Source organism: Eschscholzia californica, unplaced genomic scaffold, assembly GCF_041429995.1.
Source record: "Eschscholzia californica isolate CP2 unplaced genomic scaffold, dmEscCali1.0.p SCAF_1, whole genome shotgun sequence".
Taxonomy (NCBI): domain Eukaryota; kingdom Viridiplantae; phylum Streptophyta; class Magnoliopsida; order Ranunculales; family Papaveraceae; genus Eschscholzia; species Eschscholzia californica.
Window position 1 is genome coordinate 15,017,321 of NW_028238198.1, and position 19,176 is coordinate 15,036,496.

Genomic DNA, 19,176 nt, shown 5'->3' on the forward strand with positions numbered 1-19,176 from the left:
GGAAGCTTGATGTATGCAATGGTGTGTACAAAACCGGACATTGCATTTGCAGTTGGAGTAGTAAGCAGATTTCTTGCTAATCCAGGCAAAGAGCATTGGTTAGCAGTGAAGTGGATTCTGAAGTATCTTAGAGGTACGTCTAAAGCTCGTATATGTTTTGGTAATGATAAGCCAGTATTAGTCGGTTACACAGATGCAGACATGGCAGGAGATGTAGACTCCAAAAGGTCCACATCAGGCTACCTATTTACATTTTCAGGGGGAGCAGTGTCATGGCAATCTAAATTACAAAAGTGTGTAGCTTTATCTACTACAGAGGCAGAATATATTGCCATTACAGAATGTTGCAAGGAGATGTTATGGATGAAGAGGCTGTTAGAAGAACTTGGTATGAAACAAGATAATTATGTTATTCATAGTGATAGTCAGAGTGCCATCCACCTCAGTAAGAATTCTAGTTTCCATTCAAAGTCGAAGCATATAAATGTGAGATACCAATGGATCCAAGATGTTCTTGAAGACAATGTGTTGAAGATCGAGAAAATTCATACTGACGATGGTTCAGATATGATGACAAAACCATTACCCAAAGGCAAACATGGGCTATGTAGCAGTGTTGCAGGTTTGGGGATGGTAGGTCTCTCTTCATAAGTCGGGAGGGGGAGTTTGTCGGGGTCCCTCCTTATAATAAAAGGACTCCTAGTTGGAATAGGATTTTCCTTATTCCTTGTTTAGGGAAAAAAATAGAAACTTCTATTTTTTCAAGCCTAAAAAGGAATTCCTATTTCTATTGGTAAACCTCCCTATTTATCATTATAAAAGGGAATGAAAGGGAAGAGATTATACACAACAACTTCCAGAACAAAGAGAAGTCAGAGAAAGAGAGATTTCTGAAGTGGTTCTTTCAAGACAGATTGAAAGAGAAGAATATTGGTTTGAAGAAAAGAAGATTATTAATCTTGTGAAGCAATTTAGTTTGTGGTTATCTTCTTCAACCTTTAGTAATCTAGGATTTGTTCAAATCCTAAGGAGTAAGAGATTTCTATTTCTTTGTTTCTTTGTTCAGTTTATCCACCATAGTTTTGGTGAAGAGTTGTTATTCGAGAGTGTTTCTACACATCTTGAAGAGTTGGTTAATCCTCTATTTGTTTAGGGAAGAATTGTTATCCAAGAGTGTTTCTACACATCTTGAACAATTGGTTTATCCACCATAGGGTTGGTGAAGAATTGTGTAACCCATTATTTAATCATAGTGGAAGATTTCTGGACTAGGTCCCGTGGTTTTTTACCTTCTAGTTTGGAGAGGTTTTTTGCCACGTTAAATAATCTTGGTGTCTCTACTTTTACTTTCACATCGTTTATCTTCATATTCCTGAACAAGTTAATTAGGTTATTTTTCCTAACAGTTTCATTGTAAGTTGAATATTTCATGGATCTTGTAAGTTGAATATTTAATCCGATCGAGATCATTTGAGTCATGATATTTCCCGGCATGTTGTTGCTTTTTATGCTTAATTGAGCATCGTCGTAGTTTCTTGGATAATGTTTAACTGCATAATAGTTTATGTTAAATTGACTATTTTCACGGTTATCAAATATATAAATTGTCTATAAGAACTTGAGCTATTTAGAAACGAGACACAGGTTTTGGAGTTCTTTGTTTTTTGTATGATCGTTGTTATGCTCACCTTTTTGGTTGTGTACATATATAGTTCTATGTTTGTAAAGCATTATTGTTGCATTACATTGTTGGATAGATATCATCGACGCATAACATCTAACTCGTACTAAGTCTTTACTATTGGCAAGTTAAGTATAATTAAACTTCGTTAGTTGATTTTGTTATACATTCCCTTGCCATATTAATTTAGATGAACACTACTCATTGGTTCTCAAAATGAGCTTAAGCAGTTGTATTTTATTTATGCTTTTAATTGAAAACTTATATCGGTTAAGAATTTTCCTTGTTCATCTAATGATTCTACTCTGATATATTTTACAAGTATTGGTAACACTAAGGGCTGTCTTCTTTTACCCGTCTCGGTTAGATCCTTCACTCCTAGTTTTATTACTACCGTTGCTACAATTCTTTAGAGTCGAGAACTTTAGTGATTCTGCTATGCTTTAACTTCTTGATTGCTTTCTTGCGGACACTTGTATTTTACCTCATTTATAAGATTTAGACTTCAACTAATTAGAATTCTTGTTTCCTACAATTTCCCATTTAGGATGCTTGCTAGTAAGTACGTTGTACGCCATTGTACTAAAGTACTTGTGACAACAAATGGAGGAATTTCCCTCATTTCCTTATGACGAATTGGAAGCATTTGTAAGATGGATAACCGAAGAAAATTTGTCTTGATGGTAAGCGAAAACCCGATTCTTTATCGAAATTTGGCATTGTTGTCGACAATTTGACATTATTATAAATAATTTAGCATTGTTACGATAATTTAATATTGAGATCAGTAATATGAATATAGTGTGTTGCATATATTTATGTACGTTAGTTCCTTATTAATACAATACGTAAAATTCTAGGGGAAGGTAATGAAGTGATAAATTTGTTTGGATTTTTTTAGTGAATTAATAGCCTTTTAAGCCTGGGATGTAATTTTCTTTTTCAAAATAAATATGCTACACAAATTTCATGCCAAACTTTTAGAGTCAGTTGTCCTACATGCTCAAACTTTTAGGGACAGTTTTTCTGTCCCTAACAACAGTTAATATAGGGACAGATGGATATCGTCCCAAACACAGTATTTGGGTCAGATACCATCCGCCGGAAAAACTATCTCACATAACATTTGGGACTCCACTTAAACCGTCCCCAGTATCTATTGGCGGTATATCTGTTCTGGGACGGTTTCTGACCGTACCTAATGTCTATATTTTTTGTAGTGCTTCGAAGCTTGAGATGCATAGAGTTGTCCTTGATGTTGCTAGTTGCTACTTCCTTGACAGAGGACTCTTCATCTTCGCAATTCTCCTTACTCGTTCTCTTCAAGATGTTCCAAGGCGCCTTGAACTTACAAATAATAGCAAACTTGGAATTCTTAAATGGCGTTTATATTTATATCTAGCAACCATACCTCCATTCTCATTTACCAAGTAATGATTTATTTATGCATGATAAACTTTTGATTCCTAAGCCCCCATTTTTATCAGTTTGCAGAGTTTTCTCTGTGCAATCTCCCAAATTTTTTTGGAGTCATATGAGTGGCCCCAATAAAAGTTATGAATAATTTTTCAGCGGTTCCAACAACATTGCAAGAAATTATAAAAAGATAGAGAGAAAGTAAAGAGGTACAACAGATAAGGTACTTTTGATTAGAACTTGTTGTTTATCTGGTTATGAGTCGAGTTCATTTTATCTATGTTTTGTCTTTATTAAGACAGAGTCTGGACTGAAGTAGGGAACTTCCTTTCTCTAAGTTATAGAGAGATAGACAATAAACAGATTTTGACTTACTAGTAATCATTCTTTCGGATTAACCAAGATAGACAAAATAATGGAGGGTAAGAAGAAGGATTTATGGAGCAGGTGAGATAAGTTCTCTTTCCTTATGACATTTTACACCCCCGTAACAGTACCAACGGTTAGGGCGTCTGCCTTCGAGATACAACCACTATCCTTTCAGAATTTCAGATGGTACTTCTATATTCTGAAAGCAAGCGAACCTTCGTCAATAATATAAGCTCTTGAACTGATGAAATGGATCTTCTAGACAATTGAATGTTATAACTTCACTTGGATACTTCTCTCTTCGGAATTCCAGACACACTAGAATATTTCTAAAATCAGAATTATATTCCAGACATACCAGAACACTGATATAGAAGAGAAAAACAGAAAAGAATAGACAAAATTCACTCGAAGACTTCTTTCTTCAGAATTCTAAATATACTTGAATATTTTTGAATTCAGAATTATATTCCAGACACACCGAAATACTGATTTCAGAAGAGAAGAAAAGAGAAGAAGAGAGTGAATTGGATGAAGAATGGAATGATTTTGGTTTGTTTATATATATAGGAATCGAATAGGCACATGTGTCTTTTGGGGCCAATGGACATAAATCCCTTCAAAATGGCTGACTTAACTTGAAATAACTACTTATTTAGAGTCAGTGGCAATCTAAAGCGTCTGATTCGGCTAAATAACTCCGGTGGAACACCTACCTTTGGATGATACTAGATTCTTCTCGAAGAGTGCCCAATAGATGGACCTAGCCACCGTTAGATGGATGGATATCTAGTGAGATCCCACTTTAATCCCGACGCAGGGATAACGTGGGTCGTTGGATCTGCAAAGATCCAATGCTCCTGGTAGATTCCCGACGCTATCCCGAGACAATTATCGTGCGACCCTTAGATGCGCTCGGGTTGAACTCGAGCCGTCCAGATCTGGACGCGCTTGCTTCGCCCAAATTCCCCCTAAATGGAATTTTCTCGTTGCCTTTTTAGTCCTTTGTTAACCGAACTTCGTCAAAATTTTAGACTTGAATTTCTCATTCATCCGAAATTGGATTAGAGCGATTCTTGGCTCTAAGTTGAAGAGCTGACGAGACGAACGCAATGCCGCATTCCGTTTCTATGTTTGATGGGTCGGGTCGAGCCAAAATCGACCCCCATTACAACAGAACTAACCTTCCACCCTTTAAGAGATATTTACATTTCCATATGGCTAGTTTTTTGGATTCGTTCAACTATTGAATCCCAAAAGTTCTTCTTAGGTGAGCCATGTAACGACCGTCCTAAATACTTAAGTGGCAACACTTCCTTCTTGCATTTTAGAGTCAAGGTTGTGGTTGGGAATTTGGAAGTCCCTTGCGTAATTTGAATCTGGGCCTTTCGTACATCAAAACTATTACAAATAAAAATTGAACAAAGTGCAAGATAATTCAATAGTAGATGAAAACCATAGATGGATCCAAATGTATTTTGAAGAAAATAAGTCGCAGAAGAAATTTTCTATTTTAAAATTTCATTTTTATGTTCTAGTCTAAGAATCTACTTTTATTGGTGGACAAATTTATCTAACATCATTGGGGCGGAACAAATACTTTTAGTGAGCATGACTAGCCTAACATGATAGAAAAAAGATAATTTCTTCGTACAACAGTTTAGAATCTAATATCATGATTTCTCTATGCTCTACTTACTTTATGCAGAAAATCGGTCGTAAGCCCATTTTCTTGATTTTCTTAGCCAAAAAGACAAGAAATACTTTTATGCCTTTAAGCACCACAAAAAATTATATAATTGAATTCAGCTCCAAACTTTGAATATTCAATTACAAGAATACCCTTATCTTTATCTGACTCTATTTCAACTATTTTTCGTTATGTAGCTTAGATAAACAAGATGTGATGAAGAGGGAGATGAAATTTCCACTGAATCATCAAGCAATTTTTTGTTGAAGTAGTTAATTTCTCATTGAAATCGAGACTTTTAGGACTTAAAAAGAAGTTTCTCTTAAATGATTCTAGACAGAGAAACTCGTCTGAAGTGAGGTTTATGTCAAATGAGTTTTTAGGGTTTCTTTTAGGAATTTATATAGTCACAAATTTTTGGTTATCTTGATCTCCATTACCATCCGAAGGCAAAATATGTGATTGTTTCAAATTTTTAGTCAATTAATTGTTGATTATGGACTTACATGCGAACATCTCGACAAGGTTAATTTATTGTAGTATTGAGAATATGTTATACTGTAATATTTTGGTCCTATATGCACGAGCTGCTAAACAAGGTTAATTTATTAGGGTTATTTTCCAAATAGCCCCCAACTTTGTGACTGGTTTCCTGCCTAGCCCCATATTTTGTCAAAAATACCCAGATGATCCCCTTTTCCAGATTCCTTTATAACACCGTTAAACAGACATTATTTCTCTCTCCACCATCTCATAACCTCTCTCTGTCACCTCACTTTCTCGCCACCTCATTGTCTTCACTGGCGAAGGTCGCCGACCGACGACCTCCAAACATTAAAAAAAATTCTTTTCTCTCTCTAAAAAAAATGGGCAGATCTAGAGAGAGGTGAGGTTTTTAAAAAAAAAAAGAATTTTTTTCTTAATGTTTGAAGGTCGCCGGCTGGAAAATTGGTCGGTCGGCGACCTTCGCCGGTGAAGACGATGAGGTGACCAGAAAGTGAGGTGGCAAAAAGAGGTTATGAGATGGAGGAGAGAGAAATAATGACTGGTTAACGGTGTTATAACGGAATCTGAAAAATGAGACCATCTGGATATTTTTGACAAAGTAGGGGGCTAGGCAGGAAACCAGTCACAAAGTTGGGGGTTATTTGGAAAATAACCCAATTTATTATTGGGAGTTTTGCCCACATTTATGAACTACTAACTTATGTTTGTCACGTGGGAATGAAATGTGTTTTTTGGGAGTCACATTCTACATTAGTGTTGCTCAAGAATTTGGAGGTTTGCAAAAATGCATGAGGAATCTTGTTTACGGAAGAATATGATTTCTCCTGAACGACGTAACGACGAACCCAAAAGGAATGGTGGGTTTGTGATTTTCACTACCCACGATTAGGTCTTATAAAACTTATAGACAAAATAATCCTTTGATCAAACATTAAATTACTGATGGATTCAATCCCAACAGTGTTTGCATAAATCACTCCCTCTCCCTTTTCTTCCCTCTTCTTTCTCTTCTCTTTTTATTTTCTTTCATTCTTTCTATATTCCCTAACTTTCACTATCTTGTGTCTTTATGTCTATAGCTACTCTCTTTTTTTGTTGTCTCTTATTAACAACAGATTTCCTCCGCACCAATAATTCTTATTTTTGTTAATTACTTGTAGATTGTATGTAATAGATTTATACACAAACTATACACAAACATTACATCTAGAAATATTTTACATACTCTATACCCTATTTTATGGATTATCATGCATTGTTTTCAATGTTATGGGGCGGACCCACGTTGGGGCCTGTGGGGGCGCGTGCCCCCACGGCTCCAAGAGGAAGATGCCTACAAGACTAAATTTTCCCTGCTGTTAATCGTATAAAAACAAACTAATTAGACCAACTTATCAAGATGAAAGGCTTAGCTCAGTGGATTTGCCCGTTAGTTGTTACTGCATAGGTTGCTGCCTCGAGTCCCACAATTCTAATCTCTTTATGTATTTTTAGGTGAACTGTGGGTGGTTTTAAAGACACCCAAATGGGGGTGCTGATAACTGTTTGGGCAAAATGTTTAAAATTAGGGTTATTTCCCTAATGGCCCCCTACTTTGTGACCAGCTTCCCGCCTGACCCCCTACTTTACAAGAAATACCCATATGGCCCCCTTCCGTTATAACACCGTCACTCTCTCTCCTCCATCATGTTTTCTCTCTCTGCCAACTCACGCCACATCATCTGTTACGCCACCTGATGAGGTGGCGTGAGTTGGCAGAGAGAGAAAACATGATGGAGGAGAGAGAGTGACGGTGTTATAACGGAAGGGGGCCATATGGGTATTTCTTGTAAAGTAGGGGGCCAGGCGGGAAGCTGGTCACAAAGTAGGGGGCCATTAGGGAAATAACCCTTAAAATTAACCATGTTTTTTTTACTCCTACCTTTTTTGTAGTTGTTATTTTGGCACCCCAAACTTTCTTTTTAATACAATTTTTAATCAAATTTTCTTTTGTTCATATAATTTTGTAAATTCATATATTTTCTTCTTCTAAAATTCATCCAACTTGTAATGGAATTTCTTGTATCTCCATTTTACTCATTTCTCTTCATCCTTTATTTTAATGTATATTTTTCTTACAATATTTTTTTTTTTGAAATCACTCTTATTTCTCTTTTCTTTCTTCTTTAACTTCCGTACAAAATATAAATTATTAATTTTTTTTAAGATAAGATACCTTTTTATTAACATATAATTCGTACACATTTGTTTTCATATAATTTTTACCCTAATTATTTATAGTTGGAATTCGCAGTCTAATTAGTTGAGTTTTTTTGTTGAAAGAGTTGAGTTGTTATGACATATAGAGATCATTAGTTTGAAATTAACATATTTTTTTTGACAATTAACTTATAACTAAATTCCATAGAGTTCTTAATAATGTGCCCCCACAAAGACAAATTTATGGGTCCGCCACTGGACTTATGGACATAATGTTTTGATATTAATTACTTAAATACTACTTAAGTTGGTGTCACAATACATACTTTATGTCGAATTTTAATAGATCGTACTAAAAAGCTATATTGGAATGACAAGTTGAAGCATAGTCTACGTAAATTAAACAATGGTATAGCAAAAATTTCACCGAAAGTTGCATTCTTATTTTTATGCGAACCACTCACTAAAAGTTAGAAATCTGTCAAAACTTGTATCGCAATTCCTTATCAAACCAAACATTAAACTACAATATCACATTCTTAGAATCACGTCAGGGGATGCTGGCCAATGCTTTATTGGTATGACCAAACATGCCCAAACATTTACGGTGTGTTTGGGTGACGAAATTATGAGTCCTTCGAGTTCATGATTCTACGGATTCATGAATCCAAGTAATATTTTGAGTTATTTTATAAAATGGGCAAACATAAATATCGGCGGATGAACTCAGGGCGCGATTTTGATTTTTTTTGAGTTTGAGGCATGACTTAATCTTGACTAGTTTTTTCATCCAAAAAGTAACGGTAGTTACAGTTAGTAAATTCTTATGTTTGTCTCACACGTGAAATGCCCTAAATATTTTTTCGAATTTTTAACGCTCATCTCCTCTTTATGTTTAGGCGAGACGCTCATCTCCTCTTTCTAGAATAATGGTAGGAGATGATTAGGGGTGTTCATTTAGTATCAAACCGACCGATCCAATCCGATCCAAACAGATTTCAACGGTTTGGATACCGATCCAATAGTATTCCGGATTGGTTCGGATGTTAAAATGGCAAAACTGAGTGGTTTGGATCGGTTTATGGATTTGGTTGACGAATAACCGAACAAACCGAACCAAACCAAACCATGTATTGTTATTATATATATAAATATAAATGATAGGAATGATGAACGGTTGAGATTTAATAGTTAAGTTAGTTCCATGTTTGTTAATATCGTAACTTAATGCATATGTAACAGAAGTAAATGGCGTGGAGAGTTGTAGCTTAATTCAATAGTTAAGTTAGTTCCGCGTTTTTAAGTCGAAAGTGCGAAATTTTATATATGGTAAAATATCACAGGTGGTTCGGTTATCCAACCGATCCAAACCGTTCAAGCATAGTTCGAATCGGTAACCGAACCAAACCATGAGCGGATTGGTTCGGATTTAGATTTGAAAAAACCGAACCCTTCGGTTTGGACTTTAGATTGGCCGAAAAAGTCGGTTATCCAACCGATGTTCACCCCTAGAGATGATGAAGCTCATCTCCTCTTTCGGTTTCGGCGGGAAGAAGTTCCACTATTTGTTTAACCGAAGCGGATGTTAAGGGGAAATACCAAAAGTATAATTAATTATAACATTAAGAGGAACAACTAGTTAAATTTAAACCGTCAATGTTAGTCTATGCCCCAAACTCAAAAGAATATAAAGTTGTGCCCCAAAACTTGATTTATTTGGCAACTAATAAGAATTTCTCTGTTTTGTTATTATTTCAGTATTTTTAAATGCTTCTTTAAAACAGTATAAAGAAACGTTTTCGAAACTCGTTTTTCAAATATCGTTTCATTCGAGAACCCTCCATCTTTTAACAAATTTTTTTTCGAGAACCGCTTTTCCAGTTTTTTTCGTAAATAGATTTTTTCTCAAAAATAATTTTTCCCGAAAGCAGTTTTTTTTTTTTTTTTGAAAACCCCTAATAACCGAGATTTCATAACCTTTTCTTTTCCAGATACCGATTTTTTTCCTAAAAAAAATAATTCGGGAAAAAGCGGTCTTCATGCAGTAAAAAAATTTTCAGGAAATTTCAGTTATCGAAAAAACAATTTTCATGAGAAATTTTTTTTCTCGATAAAAAATCGAGTTTGGAGAAAAAACAATTTTTAAGTAAAAATTTGTTTTTAAAAAAAGTTTTGAATTTCCTAAAAAAAAATTGTAAAAAAAACAATTTTTAGAAAAAAAATATTTTAAAAATAATTATTTTTTAGTAGAAAATATTTTATTTTAAATTTGAAATCTAAATTTATTAATCTAAAATCCTATCAAATCCTGTGGGATAGGTGGAATTTTGGTCCAACACAAATTTTAGAATTAGGAATTCTTAAGATTCAAGATTATTAAGATTATTGGTAGTGGAATAGGACCAAGGATTCTTGATTCCATACGAAATCTCACTTTTGATAGGAATCCCACAACCAACCACACGATTAAGTTTTTGTATTCCAAGATCAATAACCATGGCACCCTTGTTGGAGTGGTAAGAGGTATATGCTTCCACTTTAGAGGTCACGGGTGCGAGGCACGCTGAACAATTTAAAAAAAAATTTAACCAACAACCATCGGTTGGAGTGGTAAGAGGTATAATTTTCCACCCTAGAGGGCAAAGGTTCGAGGCACACACTGAACAATTCAAAAAAAACCATTGCCGGTCTGCTAGCACTTTAGGGGCAGCCGAGCAGCTTGAATTTTGAACATGTTAGTTGCTTTTTTTTTTTGTTGAAAAACATGTTAGTTGCTAGATATTGAAGTTATCAGTTACAAGTAATAATCTTGAACTACAATGCTATATGATTCACATATATGTATGTATATATAGAGAGAATTAATATTGAAAATCAAAATAGTAGCATATGCAGTTTTCACAGGGTCATAGTTGACTGATGCTTGAGATCAGGGTGGACCAAGACGTCAACCATCTCTATCGAACTGCGGTAAGGTTTTGGAGGAATGATTGCAGCTTCGTCTGTGACATTAGATACAAAAATTTCTAACGTAGTAAGTATAACAAGAAAAATTAGAGTCCTCAAGTAAACGACAACTCCAACTTCAGATTTCGGACATTTGTACCAATGCAAGTTCTAAACTCTTCTAATATACAAAACAGTCGACATATGTGTTCTCAATAGAGGTTGGGATGGCGACTGTTTTGTTATGGATGCATTCAACTCGGAGAAGACAGAAACGAATGAAAATATAACAAGATTTCTTGCTTTATTACTGACCTCAATGTAGATAATAATCAGCACAGTTCTATTTCTAACAGGTTGAAACTTGAGAGCACCAACGAGACAATATAAACGGGAAGTATAACATATAATTCTTTTGATTCTTCCAGACTAACCCAAGCAAGCTTATTTGTAGAAATATCAAGACCCAACGAGACCCTTGTGCCGAGCATAAGAAATGATCAGTACAAAAAGTGCAGCACATGTTATACCCGAGCCGATGACCACCTGTTAACATGTCAAGGAGATGATCAGTATGATCATTATAAAGTCAGAGGACTGATACGTATTCTTGGCATGCAAATAAATTACTTACCCATTTAAACATGTATCCATGGTTATCATTCCATGTGTAAGGGATGTTCATACCAAATATTCCAGCCACCAATGAATATATGGACAGACAAACAGTACCAGAACTTAGGAAGAGCTCCAACTGTGCCAACAAAGGAGACGATTGAAATGATCCAATAAAGTGATTGCTTGGATAGCAATGTCAAGGGAAAATCAAGAAATCGGTGAAATACAAGGGGTAAAAATGGTAAACAAACGAAGTGGAATGACAGAGAGAGATCAAAGTATGTTACCTGAATCAACTGATTTCGATGATTGTCAAGCTGAAACCCAAAAGAAAAAAGATAATATTTGGAAAAGGAAAACAATTAACTTTCACAAAGAACATTCCCTTTCAGTAGTTTTAAGGACCTTCAAAGTATTACGTGGTTACCTGAATATTAATGTAATCCTCTGTATCATCAATATATTCACGTAACTGCAAAAACAAAATTACGTCATCTATTTAGTAAGTCAATTATAACAGGCAAACATGAATGAATCAATGTTCTAATAGAACAAATTTAAGCCTCAAGGCAGTTCGCTTTGATAAGAGAAAAGTAATCTTGAATAGGCAATAAGCCTGCTGTGAGGCGCAAAACCTAATTGATTTCTTGCTTAGTTTATTGCTTTCAATAATTTATGATGTTAAAACATCATGAACACAGAAAAACAAACAAGAATCAGCTAAATAGAGAAAAGAAACAATGTGACCAAAATCCACCAAGGCGATATTGAGGAGTTATCAAAAAAGAAGAAAGTGACAAATAGCATCTGCACGAGCCTCGTAGCCTACGGTTCAATCATCTCTATAGAAATTGCAAAAAAAACAAAAACTAGTAATTAAGGAACATGATTGTTCAATGAGGCATGACAGAGTAATGCATACCGTAGTCAATTTGTTCAATGTTCCATCTACTTGCATGAAGTATGCCTGTAACGCACAAAGTTCCAAAGGTTTAGACTTCAGTCTCTAACAAGGTCAAAGAAGCAAGATTAAAATACGTATATATTAGTGAGACAACCTCAAGTAACATTTCAAGCTCTTCAACATCATTCTCATCTCCACGGAATGTTGCTGCGCTTGCCCTACTTGCTCTTGATATCTTCGAAGCTATAGTAGGAGAGGCAGGAAACCAATTGGGTGCTCCAGATCCACTGACAGGCGAAGATGCTCCTGCCAATTTCCTCGATAAGTACAGGTCAGCCATATCATCGTCATCATCCAGGAGTTGTTCAAGCTCATCTCTGACCTTTAAACACCAAAAGGAAAAGGTTTTTCTACTTTCAGTTTCCCTACTTATCATTTCAACCCACAATCAAACTACACACCTGACACCTTAAAGTCATTTATTTTTTAATGACGAAGAAACTTTTTCTACAAAAAATGAAAACTGGACGAAGAAATATTTTTATATACAGACTGGAAAGAAGACAATGAGAAAGTGCTGCAGCCGAGAGACAAGTTTGTACAGCTACAAAAAGCAATATTTTGCAATGTTCCAATCAATACCTTAAAATCCAATTAAGACGGGAAAATCAAGAATAATTTTCATCTAATATAAAAGTCCAACCGGACTTTGATTAAATGCACAAAACTTGGCTTTCAATTTATTGAGTCAGTTCCAAATTCAAGTCATACTCGGTTTCAAAAATTCTATCGTATTTGCACAAAATTTGCAATTTGAACAGGTTGAATTTGACAACAACTAGTACTTTCTCAGTCACAACAACGCCATGCTCTTTTACTAACCAGATTAAACGAAAAGGCCGACTTGAATTGAGTAGTGTACACAAAAAGCAAAACACTATACTAGAAACGGGTATAGGTAACTACAGTTACTACACATGAACAAACTTTATCACAATATTTGAGAAGTGCCATACCTTTTGCACCCGAGCAGTCAATCTTGTCATTGCACTCTTCAATTTACGAACTCGGTCCAAATTACGACTACTAATCTGCAGTTATGCCAATTGTTAACCTTGGATGTGTAGAAAGAGATATGATATTAAAATAGAATTCAATATCCAGAGGAATAAAAGTTTGAATTACAAAACAGCAAACAGAAGTCTAATTGACAGAATGACAGATTCAGAAACATAAATCGCAACATAACAAAAAGCAAAATTCCATATATACCTAGGTAGTCGTGGTGTCGCGTTTAAGCTAAATAACTACTTATTATTTCCCCTTTTCATTTCATTGATAAACATTTTGAGTAATACTACATTTTACAAGAAAATATTCTTGAGGTCTCCAAAGGACTCTTTCCAGTACTAGTATTAGTGGATTACCAGTGCCACAACTGGCTTTGTGGCTCCTTCATTACTATTTAACTCCTTCGTAGATCAACAAAAACAGATTGAAGTACAACATTATAAAGAAATGCATCTTCACTTACTTTGGATGTTAGTTCGTCTAATGCTGGGTAAGCAGCAGTCTCCAACTCTGTTGTGCGTGCGTCAAGGAAACTACATATGGCTTCAAGTGCTACTTCTAACGCCCGGAATTCAAATGGAGACTCTACATTACATGATTTGAACCACCGAAATATATTAAAAATAGCACAAACCAAATTGAATTTGTTCGTGCATTTGTCTAATAAACAAAGCAAGATAAAGCTAAAAGAGCAAATACTCCTTGAAGAGAAGAACCAAGACTATTTTTCTCAAAGAAAATCATTTTCAACAGACATTACAAGAAGAATGAAATGTAATAAACAGCCAAAAGTTAGTGTAGTTCACTCTAACTTACCATCTTCTTCACCGACCTCAACGTCGTTATGATCCTTCCCATCTCCCTGTCGAATGGCATTTACTGGAGGTAGACGCCTTCGAAGTTCCTCAACAATGGGAATAACATTATCATCGAGTGGATCTCGAAGTAACACCTACGAAGAATAAAGCAGAATCATAATTCCAGAGAGTAAGTTAATTCTTTATTTTCTATTACTTCCGAGTTGTTTCAATTACATAAGAACCCTCCTCTTGTATCCCAACTAAGCAAATGAAACAGTTTTGTTTTGACTTTTTCCTAAAGCACGACACGTTGAAATCTAAGAAGGTAAAGCATTATACCCACAAGTTTCCTTCACATTGCAACTAGGAAAAAGCGCTCGTGTTGTTAATCAAACCAACAGAAAGCAAAACGATGAGCGTAATGAGAAACATACATAGCTCCCTAGTTCTTCATAACTATAGCTTCTCTATGTCATCTGTTTTTGCAAATTTGACGAATGAGTGAAATCGAAAAACATCTTATTCTTCTCTTGACAAAAATGTGAACAAAAACATTCACGGGTTTTCTACGAAGACGAAAGTCGAAGCTCAATTGTTGTATTCACATACACAAAATTGTGTTCTTCCTAGTAAAATTGTACACACATTATTCAAAATAAACAAACCCATGAATCAATTTAAACCTCACCTCTTCTGCAGTAATTATGGCTTTGATATGCTGTTTATCAAATTAAAAAACATAATTAGATAAACAAAAAAAATAGAGATATGGAATTTGAAATACTAAATAAACAAAAAATAATTCACCTCGAGATTAAGAACAATAGCTCTCTCTCGACCTAGAATGGTAGAAGGATAAGATAAAAGAGGATCAAGAATTCGAAGATCTCTTGCATGAATCTGAACACGATGCATAATAGCATACTTATCTACATCTAAAACTGTTCCTTCACCTGTACAATCCAACAATATCCAACTCCTTGAAGCTGCTGTTTTCTTCACAAGAGCTGTTTGAGGATCCACAGGAACGATTAACCCTTCTCGACCCATCTTTTCTAACCATTCCAAATCTTCACGGGTCCAATACAAAAAGATGAAAGACGAAAAAGGGGATCCAAAAAAACCCTAGAAAACCAGGAAGGGCGAAATTCCAAATAAATCGGGAATCTGATACTACTATTAACCAGTTACAGACATAAATTGATTCTCAATCATGTCTTGCCTAAACGGGAAACGTTTATAAATCTAAATAGAAAAAGTCAGAGAGAGAGAGAGAGGGAGAATTAAGGGTTTTGATTTGGGGAAGAGATGGCCATTAATGGAATCTTGGGTAGTTACTAGAGATTTGTATGTCTCTGGCTTTTTTCATGATTTCTTTCTTCTTTCTCTAACAAAAATAAAAACAAAATTGTTTGATAGTTACTTAACCTGTGCGCACCCTAGTGCACTTTAGCCTTGTTCTCTGTTTGGCATGGGGAGTGGGGCCTATGGCATTTTTAAATTGAATATTCCTAACATATATAAACAGTACGGGGCTTCCAAAATTCGGATGTTATTGAAATATAATCTATCATTTATTTATTTGTTTCATAAACGTAAATAAGGTAAGTGTGCGAATAAGTTTTCATGCGGTCAAGATAGCCTAAGGTCTCTCTGTATGATTTGTGATGACGGTAATTAACGAACTTATTCAATTCATGTATTTACTCGTGATTTATTCATGTCCTATGAATTGTAGATTTTTGGAGTCAATGTGACAAAACATCTTTTATTAACAAAATTAGTATGAATTTGATTAGTAACATATAAATTAGGATGAAGGTTAAATTAGTCACTCTGCCTTTGGAGTAGGTAATGGTGTAAAACATCACCCAATTTCTTCCCATAGTTCCAAAACAATTTAAAGATCTTGTTGAATGTGCTGAATTTTTGTTTTGGTTTTGATTAAATAAAACCTCAATATTTTGTGATTCAATAATTTTGTAGATTTAGATTTCAGGATAAATAAGTTCATAGTTCCGGCTTCCTATCCAAATCTATGTCAAATTTTTGCCAACTTCGTGTGAATATGTGCACAAACTTCTAAACTCCCGTGCAAATATTACTAAGGGACTGGATCAAAGAAAATGTTGAATCTTTTTAGCAAAAGAAAATTTAACGGATGGATTTTTTCCCCCTTTTCTCTTATTGAATATTTTATATTGTCGCGGGGCTTCTATAATATTTTTATACCCGAAAGTTGTGGTTAAAGGCTCCCGTCCAAACTGCAGTAGGCCTCAGTTTAAGCAAAAAATGTGAGAGGTCCCACGTATAATCTGGGAGCCTACAACACTTTGGTCGGGGTATTTAGGCCCTCCCACAAAAGAATACCACCAGAGGGTCTTCCATTGGTTTCAAAAGTCAGTTTAATTTTGTTAATATAATCTACCCTTCCTCTAAAAAGTGAGTTATAAGAAAAAGTTTTTTGTTTTGTTATTAAAGTGGTATGGAACTAAAACAAAGATATTTTTAAGCAGTCTGATGGTTACAAAGAGAATTGGAAGGAAAGGAAAAAGAATAATGTACTTTTCATATTGTGGGAATGGGAAAGCGATTGCAAGTTAGTCAACGTACACCTATGTTTTTTTTTTTTTTTTTTTTTTTTTTTTTTTTTTTTGGAAGGCGACTACGATCAACGTATGTCGTTACATTTGGCATTGATACATCAAAGATGTGATACGCTCAATAACTGGCCACTCAAACTGAAACAAGAACCGGGCCTATAGCCCAACATGACAATGGCCTAAAGCCCAACTACATTATTTACACCCTAATAATCCCAAATCAAATAACCAAAGATTCCACCTTTTCTGAGATTTGAACCTGAGACCTCCAGGGATTTCTGGAGTTTATGTCAACACCTTGGAACCACTTGGGCTGCCAACCGTTGACAACGTACACCTATGTTGTATCCATTGCTTTGAGCAAAAGGGCGGAAGTAGGTTTCCCACCAAGTAATATTTCTAATGGCTCTGGAACAATGTAAAAGATCTCCAATACCAAATAAGTTTGATTTCAATCACCTTTTGTCATTAACTTCTTGTTATCTAAATAATTTCGTTATTATTTTGTCACTTAACTCTCAAAAGCTAAAACAACAATTTTTTTTAACAATTATATAAGACAGTAATTTTAATTTTCTTTTTCTTCCATCACAACCTTTTGCATTTTTTTTCTTTTGTCAATCAATGTCCTCTCTCATCAATTTTCATGTTATTCATCCTTAGTCTTCATCTTCTTCCAGTTAGAAATTTTATTGGTAAAATCAAATTCCGATCATTCTGATTATGATTAAACAAAATAACATACATGAACATATATACATAACTCAAATAGATATAAAGAGATTAACTAAAACAAAGCGGGAGCATACTTTTTTATCATAGTCTAATGTAATTGATATGAATGGGTTGATATGATCTTCTATTTAATTCTTCTAAGAATGTCTCTTGTCTTGAAAGGATGTCACACAAATTAGAGAGCTTGATCATAGCTTTATGTAATTGACATGGATGGGTTTATACATTCTCTTATTGATCTCCCTTCCTCTAACATACCTGTCTTTTTCCTTCCTATATCCAAATTGCACAAAACCAACCTTGTGAGGTTTTCAGAAGATATAATGAAGTCAGGGCACAAAGCACGCAAAGCCTTGTTTTGGACCACCACACGATAGGGGCAACATTTTAGTAGCAGATTTTAAAAGCCCACCACATCTTATAATTTATGTAGAGTCCACACTTTTAAAAATAAGAGATGGAACACATTTTAAAATAAGAGAGTTTAAAGGCCTCCACACCGTCTAACCCACCCCTTGTTGACCCATTTGCAAAATTAAACTTTAGTAATTGGGAGCCTCAAATTCTATTTCCTTCTCCTTATTGTTAGAATTGGAGCCAATTTTGGCTCGGCCTGACTCGTCAAACTCAGAAACATAATACACCATTGTGTTCATCTCGTCGAACTTTTTCATTTAGAGTCTAAAATTACTCGATTCCGATTCCAGATGAATGAGAAATTCAAGTTTAAAGTTTGGACGATGATCGATTAAGTTAGAGACTAGAGTTGCAAATAGGACAAGTCAGTTTGAGGACCAATTGGGCGAAGAGAGCACGCCTATATCTCGACGACTCGCGTTCACTCCGCGAGATCAAAGTGGATCTAACGGTAACGCGTGAAGATTGTCGGGATTTCTTCGGGGCGACGTCTTAATGCTTTGGATCAGAAAAATCCAACAGACTGAGTCATCCCCACGTCGGGCAGCAGGTGGGCTACGCCTATGCTGTCATCTAACGGCCAGATTTCTCATCTGTGGGCACACGTTGGTACTGATCGGATGGAGGGCGTTCTCTCCGAGCTTTTAAGCAAGACCTAACAGTCTATAATTTAGCCGACATTACCAGTTATCTAACCAACTCTTGTAAAGAGTTGTGTCCCAAAAAGCCAAGAGATTTGTCCCAAAATACGAAGAGATGTGTCCCAAATTATGTGCCTACTCAATTCCTATATAAACAACCCAAAATCATTCCATTCATCATCCAATTCATTCTCTTCTTTTCTTCTCTTCTAAAATCAGTATTCTGATGCGTCTGAAATATAATTCTGATTTTAGAAACATTCTAGTATATCTAGAATACTGAAGAAAGAAGCCTCCGAGTGAATCCCGTTTATTCTCTTCTTCTCTTCTCTTCTGAAATCAATATTCTGGTATGTCTGGAATATAATTCTGATTTTAGAAACATTCTGGTGTGTCTGAAATTTCGAAGAGAGAAGTATCTGAGTGAAGTTATAATATTCAAGTATCTAGAAAATCCATCCACATCAGTCCAAGAGCTCATATTATTTACGAAGGTTCGTCCGCTTTCAGAATATAGAAGTATCATCTTAAATTCTGGAAGGATAGTCGTTGTATCCCGAAGGCATATACCCTAACTGT

At 35.2% G+C, this 19,176-nt stretch overlaps 1 protein-coding gene across 2 annotated transcripts; it reads right to left on the minus strand.

Moving 5' to 3' along the window:
• Positions 1 to 10,652: 10,652 nt before the first annotated feature.
• On the minus strand, positions 10,653 to 15,787 carry LOC147564443 (magnesium transporter MRS2-I-like). 2 transcript variants are annotated; one of them, XR_015227341.1, is made up of 12 exons: positions 15,009 to 15,787; positions 14,890 to 14,919; positions 14,218 to 14,353; positions 13,865 to 13,986; positions 13,347 to 13,421; positions 12,485 to 12,712; positions 12,349 to 12,393; positions 11,854 to 11,898; positions 11,714 to 11,743; positions 11,443 to 11,562; positions 11,124 to 11,354; positions 10,653 to 10,864 (listed from the first exon to the last, which is right to left on the minus strand). XR_015227341.1 is itself a non-coding variant. In XM_086646335.1 (11 exons), the coding sequence occupies exons 1-11, from the start codon at positions 15,249 to 15,251 to the stop codon at positions 11,268 to 11,270; spliced, it is 1,161 nt and encodes a 386-aa protein (XP_086502461.1). In that variant the 5' UTR covers positions 15,252 to 15,787; the 3' UTR covers positions 11,088 to 11,267. The 2 variants fall into 2 exon arrangements, 1 of the variants encoding a protein (XP_086502461.1); XM_086646335.1 differs by lacking the exon at positions 10,653 to 10,864 and having other exon boundaries at positions 11,088 to 11,354.
• Positions 15,788 to 19,176: the final 3,389 nt, after the last annotated feature.